The 23,622-nt window shown below is 40.1% G+C and overlaps 1 protein-coding gene across 9 annotated transcripts in view; it reads right to left on the bottom strand.

The window, feature by feature from the left end:
- The window catches only part of Msp300 (Muscle-specific protein 300 kDa), an 83,036-nt gene that overhangs the window by 38,820 nt on the left and 20,594 nt on the right, over window positions 1-23,622 (bottom strand). For 6 of the 9 annotated variants that reach the window (XM_066747840.1, XM_066747833.1, XM_066747837.1 and 3 more), the window contains 19 exons: window positions 16,806-23,604; window positions 16,545-16,740; window positions 16,347-16,421; window positions 15,951-16,103; window positions 13,638-15,885; window positions 12,268-13,579; window positions 11,813-12,176; window positions 11,129-11,737; window positions 10,263-11,048; window positions 9,028-10,188; window positions 8,671-8,766; window positions 8,285-8,533; window positions 7,686-8,216; window positions 6,970-7,620; window positions 6,282-6,883; window positions 5,562-6,204; window positions 5,148-5,486; window positions 4,765-5,070; window positions 4,185-4,336 (listed from right to left, as the gene is read on the bottom strand). In XM_066747840.1, the coding sequence (XP_066603937.1) occupies window positions 4,185-4,336; window positions 4,765-5,070; window positions 5,148-5,486; window positions 5,562-6,204; window positions 6,282-6,883; window positions 6,970-7,620; window positions 7,686-8,216; window positions 8,285-8,533; window positions 8,671-8,766; window positions 9,028-10,188; window positions 10,263-11,048; window positions 11,129-11,737; window positions 11,813-12,176; window positions 12,268-13,579; window positions 13,638-15,885; window positions 15,951-16,103; window positions 16,347-16,421; window positions 16,545-16,740; window positions 16,806-23,604 (17,272 nt within the window). The remainder of the gene's footprint in view (window positions 1-4,184; window positions 4,337-4,764; window positions 5,071-5,147; window positions 5,487-5,561; window positions 6,205-6,281; window positions 6,884-6,969; window positions 7,621-7,685; window positions 8,217-8,284; window positions 8,534-8,670; window positions 8,767-9,027; window positions 10,189-10,262; window positions 11,049-11,128; window positions 11,738-11,812; window positions 12,177-12,267; window positions 13,580-13,637; window positions 15,886-15,950; window positions 16,104-16,346; window positions 16,422-16,544; window positions 16,741-16,805; window positions 23,605-23,622) is intronic. The other 3 variants (XM_066747839.1, XM_066747842.1, XM_066747841.1) reach the window with 2 other exon arrangements.

The raw sequence follows: 23,622 nt of genomic DNA, 5'->3' as shown, positions 1-23,622 counted from the left end.
TATAATTTCACGCATGACCTATTTGTACAAGAAAGTTTTACAAACAGGTCAATCAGTTGCGACGCAAGTTGCGACTGTTTACTCAAAGTTATGAAAGCACTACGCGTCTAATTTAGCGAATGGCGGGAGACTGCTTTGCTTTGGACTCTGCAGCTTTGGAAATAAACAGGTAAAAATAGCTCGGGCCAGTAAAACTATCTCGCGATGAAGTGAGAAAATCATACGTTACAAATTTTGCGCGCTTTTGCGAAAAGATGTGAATAGGTCAGGGGTTGAGGGGTCATGAGTGAGGAGTAAAAAAGTTTTCGTTCGAGATATCCCGTGGGACGCGCCGGATTTAGAATCGGAAATGCGTGTTGGAGCTGGCTTGAGGCCCAGCCCGAGACTAGAGGCTCCGCAGCCTTGGCTAAAAGTAGAATCGAAATATGTATGGATATCCTGGCCACTACTCGGCGCCCAAAAATTTTCTTTACTCGCGTCAAAGTTCAAGGAAAATCCACGTCAAACTACTGACTATATAATCACGCTATTTAACCAAATTAAGCAAAAATTGCTGATGAAAAAAATTCCTACGATATGAATTTAATAGATGCGACGCATTTGTGAGATATTCTTTGGTTATATACCGACCAGCAAGCATTAATGTCAAGTTACGATTTGTCGTCAAATCTTTGTAGACGGATGCTTTCATTACTAAATTTAACCCAACATTTGTCTAATGTGGAAACCAGTATAGCGTTTGCTCGTACATACATATTAGTTAACAATAACCAGACAACTGTCATAATAATTGATGTTATTCCGAAAGCTACTTGGATCGAAGTATATTTTTTAATATGACGAAACTGTAAGGGAAAAAAACTTGCTTTCTCTTTTGATTCCCAAAAAAATCTATGAAATCCCACACGTCAAGGTGAAAAAGCAAAAGAGCCAATAAGACTGAAGGGATGAAGTCACTGTTTTTATCATGACTTTTAGAAGATGACATCAGTTGGCTGTACACCCGGTATCACGAGTGGTCCTCGAGTAGAAAGAATTCAGTGAGATCGTCCTCGTCGAGTATATCTGTGACGAAAGTCTGTTTTGTCAGTGTCAGGTTTTGGCCGAGTCCGTTCATTTGATCAAAACTGTAAATGACGCGACGTTAAATTAGATCGAAATTTCAGTTCACCGGCCGGCAACCTACCAAAATACTTTGTAAACCTTATTGTTGATATACTATGTTAATCCAATTTAGATCACTGAGGTATTCCGAGGAAGACGTTTGTGGCACGTGGTGATAACTGATAGGTACTCGTGAAGAAATCTCTGAGAGTGTAAAAAAAAGATTAAATATACCTATGAGAAAAGGTCGGTGAGACGTTAGGCACGAGAGAATCCGGAAAGGGAAAGATTCGAGTAAACTTTGAAGTTTATTGAAGTCTTTGTGCAAGGTCGAACGAGTCTTCTTAAAGAAATTCGTGCAGTACGGCGCGGCACGATCAAGCCAAGCAGCGGTTCGAAACGTTATTGTCGCGATTCGCTGGTGCGTCGCGGCGCCGGCACGAAACAGCGGCGCCTAGCGTTCCGACGCATGCGGCCTCCTAGTTTCATTAGCCCAGAGACTACAAGAGCGAATGCAGCCTAAGAATAATCTTGCTTGAGTGAAAAACTTAGGCTTGCAATTCCAGAGTCTCCTTTTTTTTTCTAAACTCAATTATCATTCAATATAGTAATTAATTAAATCAAATTTATTACCCAAAGGAGCTTTGTACAGTCTGATGTTACCGAAGACCACTGTTTTTCGAATGATGTAAATCCGTAAGATTCGTTTTTAATGGAAAGATAAACTTTCTGTATCATTTAAGAGATGACTTTGCATCGATATAGTTTGGAAGAATTCAAAGTATTACGTCACAAGGCGAAAATCAGGCCAACGGACCAGATTTTCGTTTCTGTTTCTATGGTTAAATTTAAACACGCAAGCGGAGTTCAATTAGGGTGAACCATATTCGCAAGGGGGTCATTGAACTCCTGCCTTAAGTCCGAAAATAAATATAAGGCAATGAATAAAGTCAATTGATAAAGAGGCAACATAAATTGTACTTTGCCTTCTATCATATGGTAATGACCTGGGTGGAAATATTTACCGTAATACGTATGGTCGCATACGTAAGACGGAAAAAATGGTGTATTCACACCAATTCGAAAGTTATTCGTAAGATCGAGTAATTGGTTACTGAGTAGTTCTCTTTGAAACCTATTCTGCTACTCGTAAAAAATAAAATGCACTTGCAAGAAATGCTTAATGATTTTCCATTTTGACTAGAAAAAAATACACCTTACCTTTGGGATGCATATTGCTCAGAGAAGTACAAGTTCATGTCGAAGTTATTTTATCCATGGCATATGACAGTGAGTCACTAATTTATTGACACTATCAATAACACGCACTATCACTTAACAAGAATGCCTTTCGAAATAAAAATTCTCAAGATTTCTCAGGTCACGGAAGAATTGAAAATTAAAACGTGCACTTATCCTCGCTTGCACTAAGATTTTAAAAATAGAGAAGTTTCGTAACTGCAACTGAAAATGGTAAATTTATCGACGTTTCTCAAAAACTAATAACGAGAGTGAAGAACGAGAATGGTGGGATCTGTACGGGGATTGAGGCTTTCGGGGTGCCAAAAGAAAAATTAAAATAGTAGATAAATAAATGTTTGAAAATTCATAAAATGAAGCAATGCAAAAAATGTCGAAATTGAAACAAGATCCGATAGCTAAAATTAGTAACGAACGACACAATTTTCTTGTTGCAGCAGGAAGCTTCTCGCGGACGTTATTGCGAGAATCCTGAGGATAGATGAGCAGTGAGCTAAACTCGCGGCGATCGAATTGAAACTGAATGGATCAGCGTTGAAAGCTCGTCGGTGACGGGCCGGTGCAGAAAAGAATAGTAGGGACCATGGGCATATCGACCTTCCGCAGCCTCGTCACCTTCTCTTACCAACACCGAGAGCCTCTATTTATCCCCTGATGGGTTACGTCATATGACCGATTTGGTTGTGACGTAGTATGCAACGCGACGTGATGCAACGAATCGACGACCTCACGTTTTCTCGCATATCCAACGCTGACCTTCAATATGGACCGCTCAAGGTTACCGCGCGACTCCTTCCTCACAACCCATCTAATTTTTTCTTTTTCCCAAAAAACTTGTAATCTTTTCGCAATCCAATTGCTCGATATCAAGATTTTTAGCACATGTTCGACAATAATTTTTATTTTTTTTTAAGCAGTGTAAAAACAGCATTCGTTTGTGTAATTTATATAATATTTGTCTATACTGGCCCGCTTTTGCAATGCTATTTAATGAGTGAGTAATTTGGCAGTTGCCTCTCAACTTATGTGCTGCGCAAGCCTATTCCGAGGAATCCTGAATTATCGATGACGATATGAGAATAAAATCATAAACAATGTAAGCAAATTGGAGTTACATCACGTAGACGCAATCATTAGTACTGTCTCGATCTTTCCTTAAACACATTTCTCAGCGAAATTATAAACTGTAATTTTTCCTTTTAATAATAAGAAAAGCAGATTTTAAATAACTTTTAATTTTAACAAATTTCTATACTATTTAATGTTATATAGACTAGGCTGTAAATAATAAAAAATTACTGTAACATTTAAATTCGATGATGTGTTGACAATTATAATCATTGCTGAAACAAATTTTTTCAAGTGGAGGGGTGAGGGAGTTCCTGCAAGCATACAAGCGTAGTGCACAATCATGCATGCGCATGCTAATCTGCTCGTGGGCGGGTTCTTGCACCTTAACTACCGGGCGATTGTTTGAATCGAACTTTACCGTATCTATGGGGCTAATTAGAATTCAATGTAATTGCAGCTAACTTTTGATACAGTTTCTACACCATAATTTAGTTGCTCCTTTAATTACAAGTCTTAATTTCTCAATGACATTAATTAAACTTTAAATTTATTATATCACTTCTAATATCTATTCAGTTCGTTGCTTGTGAAAATTTCTCCAGTGCACTAGAAAATTTTAGTTTTATACTTTCGAATATATCCTGTGAGAAAATTAAATTATTTTCTATAATGTAAATTTATTTTATGAAGGGAGGGCTGTGGCGCAGACCCAAATTTGAGCAGATTTAATAAAGAAATGCACGACTCACGTTTCGATGGAATTCTGCAAGGCATCAATACGATCTTCGAGGGCGTGTGCTGGAGTTTCGGTGAAAACAGCGAGATATGCTAGTACCGGACCCGCCAAAGTTTTTATTTCATCAGCTGTGGGTTGCAGGTTTTCAGCTTCTTTCACCAAGTCCTGAAACAAGAAAAAATAACAATTTCAATAATTACATAATATATGTTTATAACTTTATCACCAAATCAATTTAATTATATCTACTGACTATGGTAAAGTTTCGATTAGTATAGGGCTAATGAAACGTTAGAGTAGTGAGATACGTGCATTACACTCTGGGAATCCACAAGACAGTGAAACTGCTAGTTTTAGGGAAATGTGGAGAACACCTGGCCATGAACGTCTGACATATCCAGTAAAACGGAAGTTTATAACGAATAAGGACAGAGCTAACCCTACGTCAGTGTAAGGATGGTTAATCGATAATGATGTGCATCGGCACACGTAGGTATCTTTAAATTGATACTATTTTTATACAAGATCGCGAAAAATGTATTTATTCAAATCTCTCGATAAAAGGTTATATATTAAAAAAATAAAGGACTTACATGAAGAGTTTTGCAAGTGTCCTGTAGATGTTGCTTAGACCTAACAATTGTGTCGACAAGTTTGTTCTTTTCTTCAGTTGCGTTCAGGTGGGCTTCAATAATGGACCATCTTGATTCAAGCTCTTCCCAGTGCTTTGAGAGCGCTTCCAGAGCGTCCCTTCTACCCTCCAAACCGGAAACAAGCTCTTTCCATTCCGTTCCGGTCTCGGTAAGTTGGCTCTCTATAATCTTTTTGTTCTTCGCATCTGCCAATTTCGAGACTTCGCGACCTCTTTCGTTTAGAAGGTCCAATTCGAATTGTTGTTTCTATAAAGAAAATTGAAGATAAATAAAATTATGGGGAATTAAAATTAAGAAATTTGTTTTAATAATTAATAATTCACCTGAATATCATTTAGGGCGTGTGTTATTTTTTGGATATTGTATTGTAATCCAGCCAGAGTCGTGACTGGCTCATCAGTAAATCTCGTTCTAGCTATAACTGCTCTAACACGTTCCAATGTTTGACTGTAATCCCTCCATGTCTCTGCACCTTGCTCCAATCTTGCTTTGTGGGATTTGGCAGTATTCAATGTGTTCTTCAACAACTGCCTGTGTTGTTGCTGCTCAGCGCTTAACTCTTCCTGTTCAGATGTATTCAACGATGGCCAAATCTTGTCCGCTGCCTGTTGGATCTGTTGAGACACTAATTCCCTGATGGTATTCTCAGAGCTAAAGTATATCTAAAAGAAAAAAATTGCTGAAATTAGTGAAATTCTACAATTTAAGTAAACGAATCCTATTTTAAGATTATTCACCTTGTGCTCTTCCAAATCACTGAGAACGTTCTCGAAATCGAGTCCATCCTTGTCACTCTCTAGCCGAATTTCAGCTTCCTTCACCCAATTGTGAAGTTTCTCAGTCAAAGCAGCATAGTCCAATCTCATCTGCATATTGCTTTCCAAATAATTTCCACGATCTTCCATTTCTCTTGGTAAGGAAGTCAACAAGGAACCAGCTTCACTCAACATTTCCTTCAAGGAACCCGGCATCCCCTCTTCGTATCTCACCGACTCCTGAAGAGCTCTGATTCTGTCTAAATATTCGTTAACGCTATCGCAGAGAATCTTGTGCTTTTTCAATTCTTCATCTACACTCTGTGGATCCCTCTCCAAGAGTGGCCTAGATTTCACCTCTTTTTCGTTGTTCTCTAACCAATCAAGGATATTAGCAAGTTCGCCAGCGAGTCTCTTATGTTCGGCAGCTGCAAGTTCGTGCTGCTCCCTTTGATTCTCTACTGCTCTCCTCAGACCTTGAAGCTGTTGTTTCAATGACTGAAGTTGCTCAGTAATGCTGTTCCTGTCAGCTGCCGAACCCTCGGCTGCTATTTGCTGACCCATATCCGTTGCTTTAGCAAGAGTGGCTTCACATTCTTGAATCTTCAAAATTACATCGTCGTATCTGTAAAAAAATTGTTCGATAATGACCTATCTCCAATTTGTTAAATGAACATTTTAGAAACGTTAAGCAACTATTACCTCTTAATTTTTTCCTCTGTAGTTTGACCAGACTTTTCAATGCCAGTGACAATTTCTGTGTATTTTGTGATGAAGGTCATAATTTCCGTGATTAGAGCAATGAATTGTTGGCGGAGAAGCAAGAGTTGTCTCAGTTTAGCGATTTGGTCTTCCAAGGCCCGAATCAAGTCATCCTGCTGACCGACTACACCATGAAGATCGCCGATGTTGACATTTTGGAGGTCAGATAGTTTAGCTTTGTTAGCCTTGAGATCTGCCAGGATTCTCTCGTAAGCAGCCAGCATTCCTTCGACATCCTCTGCTCGTGCTCCTATAGGTTTATTGAGCTCCTGCAGTTCCTTTTGAATATCAGTCATAAACTGAATGGCCTCTGCCACTCTAGCAGCAGCCTCTTCAGCCTCGTCGATACTCTTCTGCAAAGCTGCTGCTCTGTCGTTTATCACTCCAGCCACCCTGGCATGGGCCTCTTTCATGTTTTTCAACTGTTCGCTCAGCTGTAACTTATCTGCATCACTGATCGTTGGCAGAATTGATTTTCCTTGCTGAGTTATCTTCTCGATGTCATCCTCGTATTCCTTGGCTTCTTTCTTCAAGCGATCGTACTAAAGAGAAAATAAATACAGTGTAATTATGAATCATTTTTGAAAGAATAATAAATCAATAGTTAAAAAATAATTCTGAGATGTACCTTAGCCAGCTGTTCTCGAAGTACATCGACACTGGAAGTGCGTAGATCTGAAGATGTTGCTACTTCGGCCTCATCGATCCAACGTTGACATTTATCCATTTCGTTCTCAAACGATTTTCTACCCTGAAGAAGATCAGCCAGAGATGCTTTTCTTTCCTCAGCCTCCTTCGTGAGCTCTTCGTAATCTTTGCTAAGCTCATCTAGCAGATTCTGCAATCTCTCGCGGTCTTCATCATTACATTCTTTCAGCAGAACATGACTTTGCTTTAGGATATCGTTCAAGTTACTCTCGTTGAAAGATTTTATTTCACTTTCAAGGCCACTGTGTTGAGCGATGTCTTGCTGGACTCTGGCAGCCTTCAGGGGAAGGTAACCACTAAGCTTCTTCAAGTCGTTACTCTTCGTTCGAATCCAGCTACGAGTTCGTTCAAGGTCGGTCTCGAGCTTTCTACGAACGTCAGCAGCAGCAGATGCACCAGAAATTTCCTCTCGCAAAATAGTGCAAAGCTCGGCCTGTTCTCCACGCAAAGCTCTCGTATCTGCTTCCAGTTGTTGCTGCTCGCTTGTTTCCAATTCATTTTGCATGTTTCCCACTCGTTTTTCCAAAGTCTCTATTACCACTTGCTTACCTTCTGCTTCCTTCAACAAAGCCTGCAAGAATATGAAATGGTAACAATGAGAAAAATTGAAACAAGATTTAAAAATTTTTTTCTTACCTTAAGAGAGAGCAGTCTTTCTTCAGCTTGTTTACTCTCGAATCCAAGTGGTTCTGATAGTCTAGCCTGTTCTTTCTTTTGTTCGATCCAATCACGATTTTCCTCGATTTCTCGTTTTGTAGATTCAATTCCCTGAGCTGTCATGTCCAAAACTTGAATCTTCCTCTGCAGCTTCTTTGTGATATCGATGTATCTCCTCTCCACAGATTTAAGCTGCTCTTCGATTTGCTGGGAATCAAGGTTACTCACAGAATCCATAACTTGGTCGGCAAGCTTCTTGACTTCTTCCAGTTTCTCTGGTCCTTGAGCTTCAAACTCTGTACTGATCTCTTTCACATTTGATATCTTTTGGCCGATAGTCATGCCATTGCCTTTTTCTATCGCGTCGATTTTCTTCGAAAGAACATCGAACCAAGCCTGAACTTCCTGAACCTGAGCTCTGTATTTCCGCATCAAATCTTGAGCAGCTTGCTTTCCAGATATTGCATCCATTAATTCTGCTTCTAATTTATCCAATCCATCCTCGATATCCTATAAATGATAATCGTGGTTTTAAGAAAAATGTCCTAATCTTTTTATAATCAATGTCAAATTAATACCTGATCATTTTCTTGCAAAGATAATTCCGTCATGGCTCTGGTACGTCTCTCCCTAACATTATCAAGCAACTCAGACATGGCTTGTAATTCAGATTGAGCTGCTTCCGATCTTAATTTTGCTGGACGAGACTTCCACTCGGCACAAAGCGCTCTTTGCTGATTTATCCAGCTTCGAAGTGCATTCTTCTGTCTCGTCTGTTCTTCCAATTCATTCACAGCTTTAGTCACATTCATCAAATGACTTTGCATCTGCAGAAAAAACAAAGTTTTCGTCAGTGAGGATTTTTCAAAAAAATCTCACTCGTTTGAAATAATAATTACTACAGTGCTGAACTATTGTTACTGAAATTGTTAAAAAATAGACAATTTGACGTGCAATTACAAACCTGATCACACATTCTATTTAGTTCTGCTAAGAAGCCTTTTCGCTTGAGATTATCTAGCAGAGCTTGCAGCCTGTCGCCTCTATCTTCGTTATTTCTCTAAGAGTGCAACATAAAATAAAACCAAATCATGCAAAAATAAAAAAGCACGTGAATTAATTGCTTCTAATATAAAAAAGCTAAAATAATCTCTCAAATAGATCATAAGATATAATTCTAAGCTTTGTATCGTTGTTACCTAGTGAATGTGAGAAATGAAGCTTGAATAAAAAATTGTGTAAATCTCTGTATGTGCATCGTGCATTAAAAATATTAGTCTATAGCCGAAACAATGATGAAATGAAATAATTCCGAGAATACCTGATCGATGAAATCATCCAATCTGTTACGGACTTCTACTTCTCTGGCAGGGATCTGAACGGGCGGTGCATCGAGTGGACTACCTGGCCTTGAAACACAGGCAGCAGCTGCTTCGCAAGCTTCCACTGCCAAAGCGAGTCGAGCCTTCTCAGACTGTAACTTATTATGCAAAATTCTGGCACTTTCCAAACTTTGCTCAGCCGATTCTAAGGTATCCAGAGGAGCTTCAAGCTCGTTCGCGATTTCAGGCTCGTAAGCATCCAAATTTTTCATTATGCTTTCCAACGTGTTCTCGTATTCCTGAAACTTTGCTAGAGACTCCGCAAGTCTACTCTTAATTTGCAAGGCTGTGCCTAGGAGAGAGTTGTAGCTATCCTGAACATTCTGCAATTGAGTCTCTATGGTATTTTTTATAGATGGATTGACCTTGACGTAACGATCGATTTGTCCATGGCCCTTAGTCCTGAGTTCATCCAAAACGTTCTGGTATACTTGGATATCTGTTAAAAGAGCTTCGTGCTGCTTTATCTGATCTAACGTTTGTTCCTTGTTGATGATGTACAAGGAATTGTGAGCCATGAGTTGGAAGGAAATTTGAAGAAGCCACTTTTCAGTTTCCTGCAGGGCGGTGTGATATGAGTTGTATTCGTGCATCTCATTTTCGATGAGTTTCTTCCTATCCTCGACATGTTTTCCAAGAGCTTGCCACCTCACCAAGAGCTTCTTGGTCTGTTCCAAGGTCCCATTATTCTTGGCCCAGCTTGAAAGTTCGGTAGCTTCCGTCATCAAGTGATCCAAATCTGACTTCTTGCTCTTAATTTCTTCGCTAATGTGCTTGTGCCTTTCTGATAAAGTTTTCATTTCACCAAGCTCCCCTTTTGCATCTGGTAAACGTTCCACAGTTTTTTCCATTTCGTTCAGCCATCGTTTGAACTTCTCATGGGCTTCACCGTAGTCCTCCCAGCGATTTAAGATGGATTTTACCTGAGCTTGGACAGTGTTTAGGTCGATGCTCAGTTGCTCCCAGCTCGAGCGAAGATTCGCCATGTCCGTTCTAAGCTGCTCCTGCTGCTCTGGCAAGGCTGTGTTGATCGCCTTTGCAAAAGCATTCTGCAGGGTCGATAGAAGATGCTGTCCTTCTGTCATTCGAGTTGCTACGAGCTGCAATAAAAAAAAATCAATTAATTCAATAATTATCTTCATTGATCCTTTGTAATACTATAATAAAAACTTACTCGAGTAGTTTCAGATTTATCCTTGGCCCAGGCTACATCACCAACACCAACACAGTCTTCGACAGATCCATGAGCAGTGTGCAACCAATCTTCCATTTCTTTCTTGGCTTTCAGGAATTCGGTGTGGTCAGATAAATTCTTTTCGACCTTGGAAACAAGGCTTTGAGCATCGGTTAGGACAGAGGTGTAGGCGGATTGTAATTGAACAGTTTTATCCCTGGCACTGCTACAGGCACTCATCTCTAGTAGAGCTTCGCATTTATCGTTCAAATCTTCAAGAATTGGCTTTTGCTTAATCGCCTCCTCAACGAGTCTCTTACATCTGGCAAGGTCACTGGGAGTTTTGTTCTCATTCGCCTGCTCTTCTAATACTTTTTTCTGGAAGTGGTCGATCCAACTTCTCATTCCATCCAAAGCTCCTGTGAACTGAGACCAGATGGATATGCAATGGGCCAGAGTTTTTTGGGCCTCGTGACACTGAGCTTGCAGAGCCTTCCAGTCTGCCTGTAGTTGCTTCACATCCTGGTTGATGGTATCTTGTCCTTCTGCTCCAGTTTTTGAGATCACTGTATCGCTTAGCTCAATCACTTTGGATATCAGCATATCCCCTTTTGGCAACGACGCAATGATCTGATTGATCTTATTTTCTCTCTCCACCACACGATCCTTCTCTCCATGCGTATCATTATATTGTTGAAGCTCTACTTTAGTTCTTCGAACCCAATCGGAAGCTTCGTTCAAGGCTTGCTGGAACTTTTCATGATCTTTCACTTGTTCCTCCAGATTCTGAAAAAAATCGACATGGTTTTACATCAATGGGGAAATCTAACGAATTACAAATGATTTTCATAGAAAATAATACCTACCTTGATCTTTTCAACGGTGAATCGCTTGAGCTCGTGATATTTGGAAATGGTGGACTCGTAAGGACTCTTTGGTATGGTGGAATCTTCGATCAGTCTTGCCGTCAATTTGTCAACCGTATCCCCGTGACATTGAATATCCCTCTGAACTGCCTTATATTTTTCCAGTAACGCTCTTTTCTCGCTAAGATCATTCTTGTATGACTCAGCGGCTTGAACTTTTCCTTCCGCTTCCTCGATCCAATCTGCGAGAAGTCGATGAATTTTACCGAGTTCTTCAAGAGCAGCTGCCCTGGCGGACAATTTTTGTCTGGCATCCTCAACATCAGACAACAATTTGTCGAATTCAGATTTTAGATTTTCAGTATCCTCCTGTATTTTAGCCGCTCCATTCTGTTCCGTATTCATTATCACCTTTTCTTTGAGCTCCAAAGCGTAACGCAATTTATTCTGACCTTGCTCCAGCGTTTGTCGAATAGCCTTGCAAGTGTGTAATTTATTATTGCACTCTGTCAATGTATTAGGAATTTCTTTACATTCTGCAAGCTTGTCGCGTGTTCTCTCAATCCAATCCTGACATTCCTGATACAAGGTATTATGCTGTTGATGCTCCTAATAATAATAAAAAATGTATTAAAATAAATTATACTTTCATTTGACACAACTCCAAAAGAGAATTATCTTTACCTGATAATGCAATTCGAGTCGTCTCATAATTTCTTTAGCGAGAGAAAGCAGAGCATTGTATTTGGTGGTTAATTGAGTAATGGCATTGGAAATTCTTGTATCTGCGCAGGTTTCCAATAACATTTGAGCTTTCATGTTTAATCTGTCAAGCTCCTTCTGCCAGTCAAAAAGTGTCTGCAAGTGAACTTGGAACTGCTCCAGAACGTTTCTCTTCTCGTCAAGACTGTCCTGAAGTTTGTTGAAGGTTTGTACAAGTTGCTCGGTCTGGGTGAGCCAATCGGTAGCTTCGGAGAATTGATCTTCATATTCTGTCCATTTGACAATTCCAATTTCAAGTAGGCTCTTCGTACTGTTCAATGAATCCCTATATAAAAACACAATAAATTATTAGATAACATTTACTAAATAAAAGTTCATTATAATCATTATTACAATAAATATTATATAATACTCACACATAATTATCATATTCTTCCTGTAAGAGAGCAACCTCTTCCTCAATAATTTCTTTATCCTCAACGTCAGCTATCTGACAAGCTGCGTTGCCAGTTTCCAAGACTTTCTCTAATTTTTTCTGTCCCTCGGATAATTCACTCTCCAAAACTTTCAGCTGTGTAATTTTACTGGCCAAAGATTCTTTGTCTCCTGTTGGCTCCGAACACTTTCCCAATCTTTCTTTGGCCGCTCGAATCCACTGAATAAATTCATTTCCACAGTCGATAAATGCCTGATGTTGCTCAACCGTTTCCTTTTGTTTTGCATACAGTTCTTGTGCCTGTTTGCTCAGTGTTTCATATTTTATCGAGATCTCTGTAGCTGGTGTGGCTTGTTGAAGATCTTCAGCTTTTATTGTAACCGATTGAATCATTGGCTCGAAAGCAACGATATCCTGCACAATGCTGTTCGTTTGTCTCAGATTAGCTTTGCGTTCTCCAATAGCCAACGAACTTAGTCCAGCCAAACCTTTCTTAGCTTTCGATACTTTCTGCTCGCAAACTTGTTGCAACTTTGCTTCGCGGTCGTTTATCCACTGCTGCAGCTGAGAATACGAAGAACTATAATCAGCCCACTGCAAGAGACTGGTCTCAAGATGAACCTTTGTCGTAGAAATTTTCTTCACCAATCTTTCCCAATCATTTTGAATTTCCTTCAATTGAGCACTAATCTCTTCTTTACCATCTGATCTTGTATTCCTCATTACTTTCTCCCCACAATTTACCGTCAGATGTACCAGATTCTGGCCTTCTTCTCTTTTACGAAGCAATTCCTGAATTTTGTCCAATCTATTCTGCAATTCTTCCCTACTACTGGTGGAAGCAGCTTCTGTTCCTTGTCGAATGATCTGTTTGGCATTTTCTATCCAAGCACGAGCTTTTCCTAGATTTGCATCATACTCCTGGTGCTGAGATAGGTTTGTTTCAACTTTGTTCAGAACGTCCTTTGCTAGGTTTACCTGAACTTGATAGCGTGAGTTCAAATGACGTAGCTGATTATTGACATAACTATCCAGATGAGAGGACAAAAGACCAGAAGCTGTTTTATTAAATTTGTCAATCTGTTCTTGACCTTTCATTAGATTTTCCAATATTTCCTTTACTTCCTGTACTTGTTTCTCCTTTTCTTTTACATTCGGCAATAAAGCATTCTTTTGTGCTTTTATTAATATGTCAAATTGCTGCAACCAGTCGCTCAATCTTTCATATTCATCTTTGTAGTCTCGCCACTGACTGACCGTTAGCTCCAGTTGATCTTTTTGCTGCTGCATTTCTGTAAAAAATTTAAATTAGTATAATGTAAAAAATTAAGGGATTTTTATTTGTATTACCTTTAAATAATCCCTCAAAGCTTTCTGTGAGAGCTCGAATGTCATTTTTGATGACTGTTTGACCTTGAGGACTTGTGCTCGCACAGACTACTTTTCCAGTGTGTTGGAGATGCTCCACCAACAATTCACCTTGAGCTTTTTTATTCAGCAAGCTCTCTAAGAGAACAACAACATTTTCTATTGCTAATTTATCGCTGAGAGACCTTTGCTTCATGGAAGGAATTTTTTCGCGAGCCCTGTTCAACCAGCCAATCAAATCATCATGGGCTTCTTTGTAAAATCGATGATCTTTATATTGCTCTTCTCTCTCAGCTAACAATGACTTGACTTTGTCGAACAGTGTGTCAAATCTGTTTAAAATATCTTGAGCCTGAGATGCAGCCAATCCTTGTTGTCCACTGGCAATCATTTCGGCAACTTTGACCTTCAAGCTGTCCACTTCGATATTCTCACACCTTACCTTTTCCTCGAGAGCTTTGATTCTTTCAAGTTGATTCCTCTTTTCCGTCATGGTAGTCTGGAACTGGGAAATCTCGTCGATAGAATTTTGCATATATTCCACAGTCTTATTAATGGATTGAATCTGTTCAAGTAGCCCAGCCCATTTATTAATGGAATCATCCAGATTCGTCTTGGTCTTTAACATCTTTGAAACCAGAGCACTCCACTGTTCTTGTAATTTTGCGAGAGCATCGTTTATAGCTTTGTGACCAGCTGGCGCAGTATTAGCTAGTACTGCCTGTGCCAACTCAACAATAATCTGAACTTTGGCAAATCCATCCTCCTTGTACAAAAGCAAGTCCTGTACGATCTCCATTTTGCCCTCTAAATCTTTTTGGGATGAAGCACTCAGGTCGGAGCAATAAGCCAGTTTGTTCTTAATTTCATCCAGCCATCTTGTACATTCGGACAATTGATTATCGAAATCCTGATGGGTGGCCACATACTGGTGCCAGCGATTGTTCAAATCTTTAATTTTGCTAGATATCTGCTGATACTTGGAGCTAAGTTCAGATATATAAGAAGTACGAGACGTAACATTTTTATGTAGCTGTTGAGCACGTTCGGTAACAGCGTCGATTTCAAGTTCTTTAGCTCGAACTTCACCCTGAAGAGCACGCAGTTTCTCAAGTTGATCCTTCTTTTCCGCTAAGCTCGATTTTAAATCCACAGCATGAAGTTTTGTATCAGTATCTCTGATCCAAGCCAAACATCTCTCCTTAGAAATTTCAAAATCGCTCCATTGTTGAAGCTTGTTTTCCAAAGCTTCGATGGTTGACTTTACAGCTGAAACCAATCCTTCCCATTCTTGTTGGGACGAATCCATCTGTGACCTTATATTGATTTGACCGGATTCTAAAGTACCAGGAATGACTTTCTCACCCAAAGCCCTGATCTGCTGTACTCTTGGCTCTTCTTCCGGAAGACCTTGCTGAAGATTCTTTAAACGATCCAGATTGGTGTGAAGAGAAACACGTTCAAGCTCTACATCACCCCAAAGGCTAACAGCATTATGAGTCGCATCCAACCACTCGTGTGTATCCAGAACTGCCTTGCTGTATTGCTGGTGATCACTGACAATTCCTTCATACCTTTCAGCAAACCCTGAAGCTCTCTTCAGCACAGCAGTGTGTCTCTTCGCTAGCTTGTCCAAAATCTGATCTATCTTAGTCGTTCTATCAGGCAAACTCTCAGCTTTATCTCGAAGATCGAATAAATCTTGCTGATGTGCCTGAGCATCGTGCAGAAAAGTTCTATAAATCTGCAATTGAGCACGTTTTTCATCCAAGGTGGTCTTTAGTTCAATGTCTGGCTTCAAGTGAGACTCTACGTGTTTCAGCCAATTCTCGAAGCTTTCACTACACTCGTCGAATCCTGACCAACGAGAGATCTTAGCTTGAAGTTCCCTCTCGGTAGAGGCGACACTATCGTACAGTCCTTCTAATGTTTGTTGAAGATCCAGCAATTGCTGCCTGACAATTTCCCTACCCTCGTTTCCTGTTGTAGGATATAAACGTGAACCAGCATCGACTGTATTGTTCACCAGTAGATTGGCGGTAGACAGGTGACTCAATAATTCTTTCAAGGTATCCACGTGTGATATCAGCTCCTGTCTGGTACCACTCGCATTCTCATTCGTCGATTGGTAACGAGCACTTGCTGAAGCTAGCCATTCCGAGCACTGTTTGTAACGCTCCAGATAAGCTGCGTGATCTGCAACGGCTTGCTCACATTTTTTCACAAGCTCCTAGAATTAAAAATTGTAGTCAGAAACACTGTAAGCAATGAAATATCTATCATACTTGGTCTTACTTTGGCAGTCGCTTGAATCGACTGGAAACGAGATGTGACTTGTTGGACACTCGCAGAGAATCTAGTCTCTCCACTTATTTGCATCAACTCTGAAGAATCGTCACTCATCTTATCCAACTCTGATTCATTTTGTCTCAGATTTATGATCAGTGTCTATAGATAAGAATTGAAGCGTGTTAATGCAACATTATTCATCAAATGTACAACATTATATGAACGTGTGCGTGTGTGTAGGTGTAAGTGTTTAAGCAAAAAATATAAAATAAACAGAAATGATGTTAAAAGAGCCGAAATTCTCTTCTGCATTCGTAAAATACCAAAACGTAAAATTATAAAATAAAAACATGATATAATGTAGTAGCTTTGAAGATATGACCAATCGGAGCTACTTCTTACTTGCTCTAGGTGGTCACCAAGTGCTATCAGCTCGTTCACGTCCGAGTTCCGAGATTCAGCAATCTTTTGCAGTTCCTAGGAATTGTCAACATTAAAAAATCTTCCCGAAAAAAAATATTTAAAAAATTAATTCGAATTCTCATAAGTGTCGTGTTTTAGTGTTGTGCCCATAAGAATTGATATTTATCAAGTTCTTACTTGATATCTTTCTAATTGTTCCTGCTTTTCCTCAATCGTATTTTTCAGGGAATAGTTCTTGAGGGATGCCTCGGCATCGGTTAGCCATGACAAGAGACGTTCTAATGAATTTTCATATTCGGTCCATTGTTGAATTCTTTCCTCGATCGCACGAATCACATCACTCACGGCAGTAATAAACTTTTTATTCTCAAACCTAAAAATAAATTATAAAAGTTTTACTACAGTGGTTGCTTTGTAAATAGTAAAGCATCAACTTACCTTAAATTAGCTAAATCTCTTTCCATGAATTCCTGTGATCTGGGAGGTAAATTGTATGCACTTTGGGCCACATGTTCAGCCAACACGTTGAGCTTCAATTCACCATCACTTTGACTGTCCTGGATTTCAAAAATTTTGGCAAGCCTTGCTTGCAAAACAGCCTTATTTCCTGTGTAGTCATTGTAATTCGACAAACGTTCCCATTGTTGCTTCTGATAATCTTGATAGGCTTTCTGGAGATCGTAGAATTGTTGGAAAATATCATGCAATGATTCTAAATTTGCTATAGATTTCTGGGAAGCATTCACCAATTTTTCGTATCTCTGGGAAACAGACGTAACTTTTTCCTGAATATTGGATGGTACCTCGGCAACTTGCATCAAAGCATTAGCTTTCTCCGAAATTCCTTCGATAATACGTTTATGAGCTAAGATTTCTTGATGGGTGGTCTTGCTTTTCAGAAGCTTAGATTTGACCTCTTGCACGGAAGATAAAATGGCAGAGGCATCATGTCTGACTGTCCTTTCCATAGTGTCCAACCAGCTCAAGATTTGCTGTAATGTTTCTTGATAATTAGACCATTGCAGAGATTCAGCATCTTGTTTCTTTTGTTGCTCTATTATTCCCTCAGCTAAATTATCCCAACGTTCTCTGGCATGTCTCAGCTCTTGTCTGATAACTTCGCGACCTTGAGCAGAAGTATCAGGTAAAATTCGTTCTCCAGCAGCTGACAATCCAGCGAGTCGATGTTCAGCTTGCTCCCTCTCAGCCAACAACATTTGCAGTCTCGAACTTCTAGCTTCAAGATTGCCACCTACCTCTTCCTTCTTCAAGGTTGACAAATTTTGTTCCAATGGAGTCAACCAAGCATTTATAGCTTTAAGCTTGTTCTCGTAAGCTCGGTGGTCGTCCACAATACTCTGATAACGGCTAGTAATTTCTTTGCTAAGAACAAGAAGAGCTTGATATCTGTTACTGATCTGCGATATCAAAGGTTTTATACGGTCCACCCCACTAAGATGAAGAAGACCGTGAGATTTGTCCACAAATTCGTCGATTTCTTTTTCCTGTTCCATGATAATCTCTCGTTTATCTTTAAAAAATCGTAATCTAGCCTCCTTTTCCTGTATAGTAGGTTGAAGCTGCTGATCCCTAAATGCAGCTTCCATGGAACGGAACCATTTGGTGTGGGCTTCCAATTGATCCTCGAAGTCATGCCATTTTTTCATGGTCGCGTTCTGATTTTTCTCTACTGATGCTATATCACTAAGATATTGCTGAAGACTATTTTCCAAAGTTATCACTTCCTTTTCAATAACCTCTCGACCCTTTGGTGCAGTGTTCTTAGTAACAGCCGTACATAGCTGCTTTAATTTTTCAAGATGATCAGCTCCTTGGACTCGATTGTCGCTCAGCAAGCACAGAGTTGCTAGTCTTCGAGAGATCTCGCTTCGTTCACCAGTTACGTCATTACATTCGGCTAGCTTATCGCGTTCAGCATTTAGCCACTCCTGGAAAAGCTTACACTGAACATTAAATCGATGATGTTTGTCTGCACAGTCTTCGAGATTCTCCAGTAGATCCTGAGATTTGGCAACGATGTTATGAAATAGCTGCTTTATGGACTGAAGATACACATTCAAAGATGTATCTTTGGTTTGATCAACCAATTGTTGCGCCTTGTCACAAACGGATTCGACCAACGCCTGATGAGACATGATTTCTTGATGCATAATTTTGTGATTCTGCAATTGTGCTCTCTTCTCTTCAAGGGAAGATTTCAATTCCGTGTGTTGGTGCATAGCACGCTCCACATCTCGAAGCCAGGCAGTCAGCTGTTCTTGAGACAACGAGAATTCAGCAAATTGCATCAAACACTGATCGAGTTTCTGAGTGGCTACGTGCAAATCTTCGGAGAAACTGTCCCAGAGTGCTCGTAGATTTCTCAACTGTTGTCTAACGATTTCTCTACCATCTGGTGATGTGTGGGCGTATAATTTTTCGCCAAGGTCAATTATCGACTCGAAACGTGCATTTTCCTTCGACCTGATATCTCCTAAATCACGAATTTGTTTTTGTCTCACCTGAAGCACTGAAAGATCACCAACGATTTCACTGTGCTTCTTCAGCTCGTTTTGAACATCCGTGATCCACTTGAGGAAGTCGTTGTACCTTTCGTTAAAGGCATTATGTTCCTTCACGTATTGCTCATATCTAGCAACGACTTCTTTTGCCTGATTTCTTATAGCTTGATACTTGGTTACCTGACGTGATATCCTGTTGGCCAAATCGGATTCAGCCTCGATTCCTTGACTTCTCTCTACCGCAGCACTGAACTCTGGTGCTTTCGCAGTTATCACATCCTCCAGAGACTTCAGCTTCTCAAGGTGCACTCGTTTAGCTTCCTCTGTGCTCTTCAAGCTCTGGTCTTTGATCTGAGGCTCCATTTGTTTGGTCCAGGCCTCCAGATCTTCAACCATCTTCTCAAATTCCGACCACTGATCAAACAACTGATTCAGTTTCTCTTTCGTCAGCAAGCATTTCTTCAGCAGGTCGTCCCATATTTCTTTCTGTTCTTCGAATCCCTTTAATAAAGCAGGATGTCCTGCAATTGATGTTTGTTCAAGGATAATATTCAACTGCTGATTGCAATCGTTCAGTATACGGTCTCCTTCGTTCTTCTGTTGTAGAATATTTTCTATTAAAGTAATCTTTGATTTAGCACTGTCCCTTTCTACGGAGAGGTCTTCAATGACAGGCATAGCTTCATTGACTATCGTGTTGATCCAGTCTCTCGTCTTTTCGAAGGTTTGCAAGTAAGCTTCGTGATTAGCCACGTGCTTTTCAGCAACATTTATTCTATCTTGGACGTCTTCAGAGAGCTGATCGTAGGCCTCTATAACAGTGTTTAACATCTCACTGGACTCGTCATCGGGCTTTATTCCCAATCTACTTTGGAGTTGCTGAAGAATATTCTTATGCACATTCACGTCTTGTGCTACAACTTTATAAGAATGAAGGGCTAACTTCTTTTCTTGTAGCGTTGGTAGAAGATCATGTTTATCTCCGAGCTTTGCTTTAGCATCGGACACCCATTGTTTTACTTGGGAATATTTGTCTTCAAAGGATGAACGGTGCATCATATCACTCTCGATCTTCTTGTAAATTACATTAGCCTGATCTGTCAGAGCATCCACTTTATTTCTAAGGTTTCTCAAATCTGTTCTAATCACTTCTCGATAATTAGGAGTGATTCTTGCAAATAAACTCTCTCCACTTTCCGCTGTACGATTCATAATATATTGTCCAATTTCTCGTTCTTCCCCAAAAGTTTTCAACTCCTTTAGACGAGACTGATAAAACGTCATTGGTTTAGGACCGCTAATTTCATCGAAGGATTTTAGCTTCTTCTCGGCTTTTTTGATCCATCCCTCGAGCTCCTTGACATTGGCTGCATATTGGTCCCGATTTTCCCTGAGTTCTTGCAATTTTTCCAAATGTTGCGACAAACATTTGATTATCGACTGATAACGACTGTTCAGGTGACCCACATATTGACCTACTCGAGATTCAGGACTCACTTTAGTTATCTGTTCACCCAGTGATGTCAGCTCTTTCATTTCATTGGCGTAATTCTTTACGATCTTCTGAAGTTCCTCCATTTCCTTGATTTTAGCTTCCACTTCGGTAGGATTTAGGAGAGCAGAAGCTTCTGCTCGAATTTTATTTTCATTTTCCTTCAGCCACGATACGACGTTCTCTGAAGTCGACTCGTACCGTTGCCAGAGGGAAATATTACGCTCAAGGACATTCTTGATCTTCGCATAATTGTTCTTCAACGTGTCGAGATCTACTTTAACATGATCTATCTCGGCTTTTAATGGCGCAATTGTCTGTCGACTCTCGACAGTTTCCAACAATTTCAACGAATTTTCTGTGTCTGCCAATCTAACTTCACAATCGGATATCCCAGTTTCCACGTCGCCCAGAGATGTTATTTTCACTTCAAGATTATAGCGGTCGCTGCTTTGCTCAGGTTCACACCAAGCAATTTTTTCTTTGAGCGTGGCAACTATACGCTGAAGAGCACTGAATTTCTCGTGATATAGTTTCATCAAAAATGCCATCAGTGTAGCACTAACCTTATCCGCATGTTTCGCGACACCTTCTCTTCGAAGCTGAAGTGCTTCATGTTCCTTGGGCAAAGTCGACTTAGAAATGGCAGGATACGCTGTAGCAATTTCAGTAATCTTTTCACCTATTTCCGACAGAGAACGATCGCAACGCTCCAAATCTCTCTTCAGCTCCTGACACTTGTTGATCCTACCTAGAATTTTCGTGTTTTCTCCAGTCAGATCATCGCATTTTATTATATCTTCACGGATTTTTGATATAAGTTCACTCGTCTTTTTAATCTCTTGACGAATGGATTTCTCTTTCACGTTGAATGTTGACGTGAGGGATTCGAGCTTATCAGCAGCTTCTTTGACCATTTTAAACTGCTCGTCAAGTACTTCGTTCAATGATTTCAAAGTGGATATATTGGCATCGTCATTCATTTTTATCAATTGTTCCGTCTTAATTTGAATATTTTGACGAAGTTGTTGATGAGCAGGAAGCTCTTCTCTGTATCTGGTTAATCTTGCCTGACCACACTCAGCATCCGATAAATGCTCGCAGGCACTGGTCAAAGCCTCATTGGTGTCCCTCAACCATCTAGTTAGCTCATATTTACCTTCCTCTATTTGTTTCCAAATGATCAATTGAGTTTCATAATTTTGCATTTTTCCTATGATCTGTGTATAAGTATCCTGGTACCTTTTACGAGTGGTCTTCAAGTCATCATTCATTAATTCCGATTTAAAGTTTGGCATCAAGGAAACTTCCTTCAATAACTGTTGAGCTTTAGATTCCATTTTGTCCAGATGATGCTTACCTTTTTTAAGAACCTCGAAAGCTCTTTTGTGTTTTTCAAGAGCTGCGCTTGCTTGTGCAACATCGTGCGGAACATCTTTTACTGATTTGCACAACGTTACTGATTCCTCGATAAATTTGCTCAATTTTTCCTTGGCCTCTTGATATTGATTCCATCCAGAATCCATATCTGAATACTTCTTCCTTTGCTCTCGCAGAAGCTCGTTTACTTTTTCCCAATTAGAATCCACGGATGACAAAACTACTTGGATGTTTGTTATTGCTCTTTGATCCTCTTTCATCAAACCATCCCCTTCGCGATGTAGCGCAAGTTTTTCTGGTTCTCGAGTCTGATGCTCCTCGATAAGATCATCGATCTTCTCCACTGCACTTGCTAACTTCTCACAAGTATCAACCTTGTAAGTTATCTCCTGAAGACTACTCTGAGTGTTTACTATCTCTTCGGTGATTTTCTGCTGCATTTTCCTAAAGTTGTCCCATTTCGCCCCCAAATTTTCCAACTTATCCTTCTTTGACGATAATTCGTTTTTCAAGGTCACTGCTTTGTTCTCGAGCTCGCTGATCAGAGCCGATGCAGTCAAAGGTTTTTCATGCTTATCCCTGACACGCACTCCTAAGGCACTATCGATAACTGGAATTTGTTCCTTCCAATGATCAATTTTAACGTAAACGCTCTGAAGCTCATTACTCAATCTCTCCAAATCAGATAGCGTTGGTTTTCGAGCCTCGGATTCATATTTGCAGTGACTTAACTGAGCGTTAGCTTCATTATGCCAACTGATAAGCTCGATCCACTTCTCCAAACCTTTTTTCTTCTGTCTAAGATCATCCTCGAGTGTCCTATATTTTTCTGCCAAAGATGAATAAGTCTCGTTCAGGGCAGCAGCTTCCGCATTGGATCCATGGGAGGATAAATGTTTCACTTCCTCATAAATCACAGAAAAACTAGGCTGTTTGTCAGAATGTTCTTGAAGGTAAGCATGGACTGCTTGCAAATTGGTGTCAACATTGCCAACATTAACATCACTAATTTCGACGATATTAGATCTAAGTCTTGACATCCAGTTTTCAAAATCATTTATTTTTATTTGGAACTCTTGCCTGGCTAGTAAGGCGTCCGATACTTGATTAATTTGATGTCTGACTGTATCTGCGAGTTTATTAACCCGAGCTTTCATTTCCGTGACGCGGCTCTTCAAATTGGAAGCACCTTCCAAAGACAAGCCGTGGCTTATGTGGTCGGAAACTTGTGTGAGGGATATCAGTTGAGCTTGGTGGTCAGAAATACTCTTATTGAATTCCTTGAGCTGCACTAATTCTTTCTCCAGCTTGCTGGCTTCTGGTGTCTGAACGTTTGGTTCCTTCAAAACTGCTTTTTCACTCTTCAACAACCACTCGTTGAATTCCTTGGCATCGGTCTCGAAAGTATTCCAGGACGAAACTAGTTTATCCAATTTCGTGGTGGTCTGTACAGCAATGTCATGTACAGCGTTCCATCTTGTATGGACTGCATCCACTTCATCTGGAGCTGCTGTCCTACCAGAAATCTGTTGACTGATGCTAGATAATTCCTGCACTTGTGGTAAATGCTCTTTGCATCTTCTTTCGAAACTTCTCGCAGTCTCCAGCATTTCAGTAGCTTGAGGCAGAGTCGTTGGTTTACTACCCATCGAAGCTGCTTTTGTCTCCGCTTGTTCTATCCAGGGCTTCAATCTTTGAATACCAGTTTCATACTCTTTCCATGTAGCAAGGTTTTCAGTGGCCAACCTTCGCTGGGACAAAATACTATCGTTCAGGGCCTCCACTGCACCATGAAGATTCTTTATCTCATCGCGAAGCTGCTTGGCTTCAGGATGTTTACTATCTGCAAAAAGTAAAATTA

Source organism: Prorops nasuta, unplaced genomic scaffold (genome assembly GCF_024137725.1).
Source record: "Prorops nasuta isolate Cenicafe-Biocafe unplaced genomic scaffold, Cenicafe_Pnas_1.2 PNAS00003, whole genome shotgun sequence".
NCBI lineage: Eukaryota > Metazoa > Arthropoda > Insecta > Hymenoptera > Bethylidae > Prorops > Prorops nasuta.
This window is presented reverse-complemented; position numbering and strand designations above follow the sequence as displayed.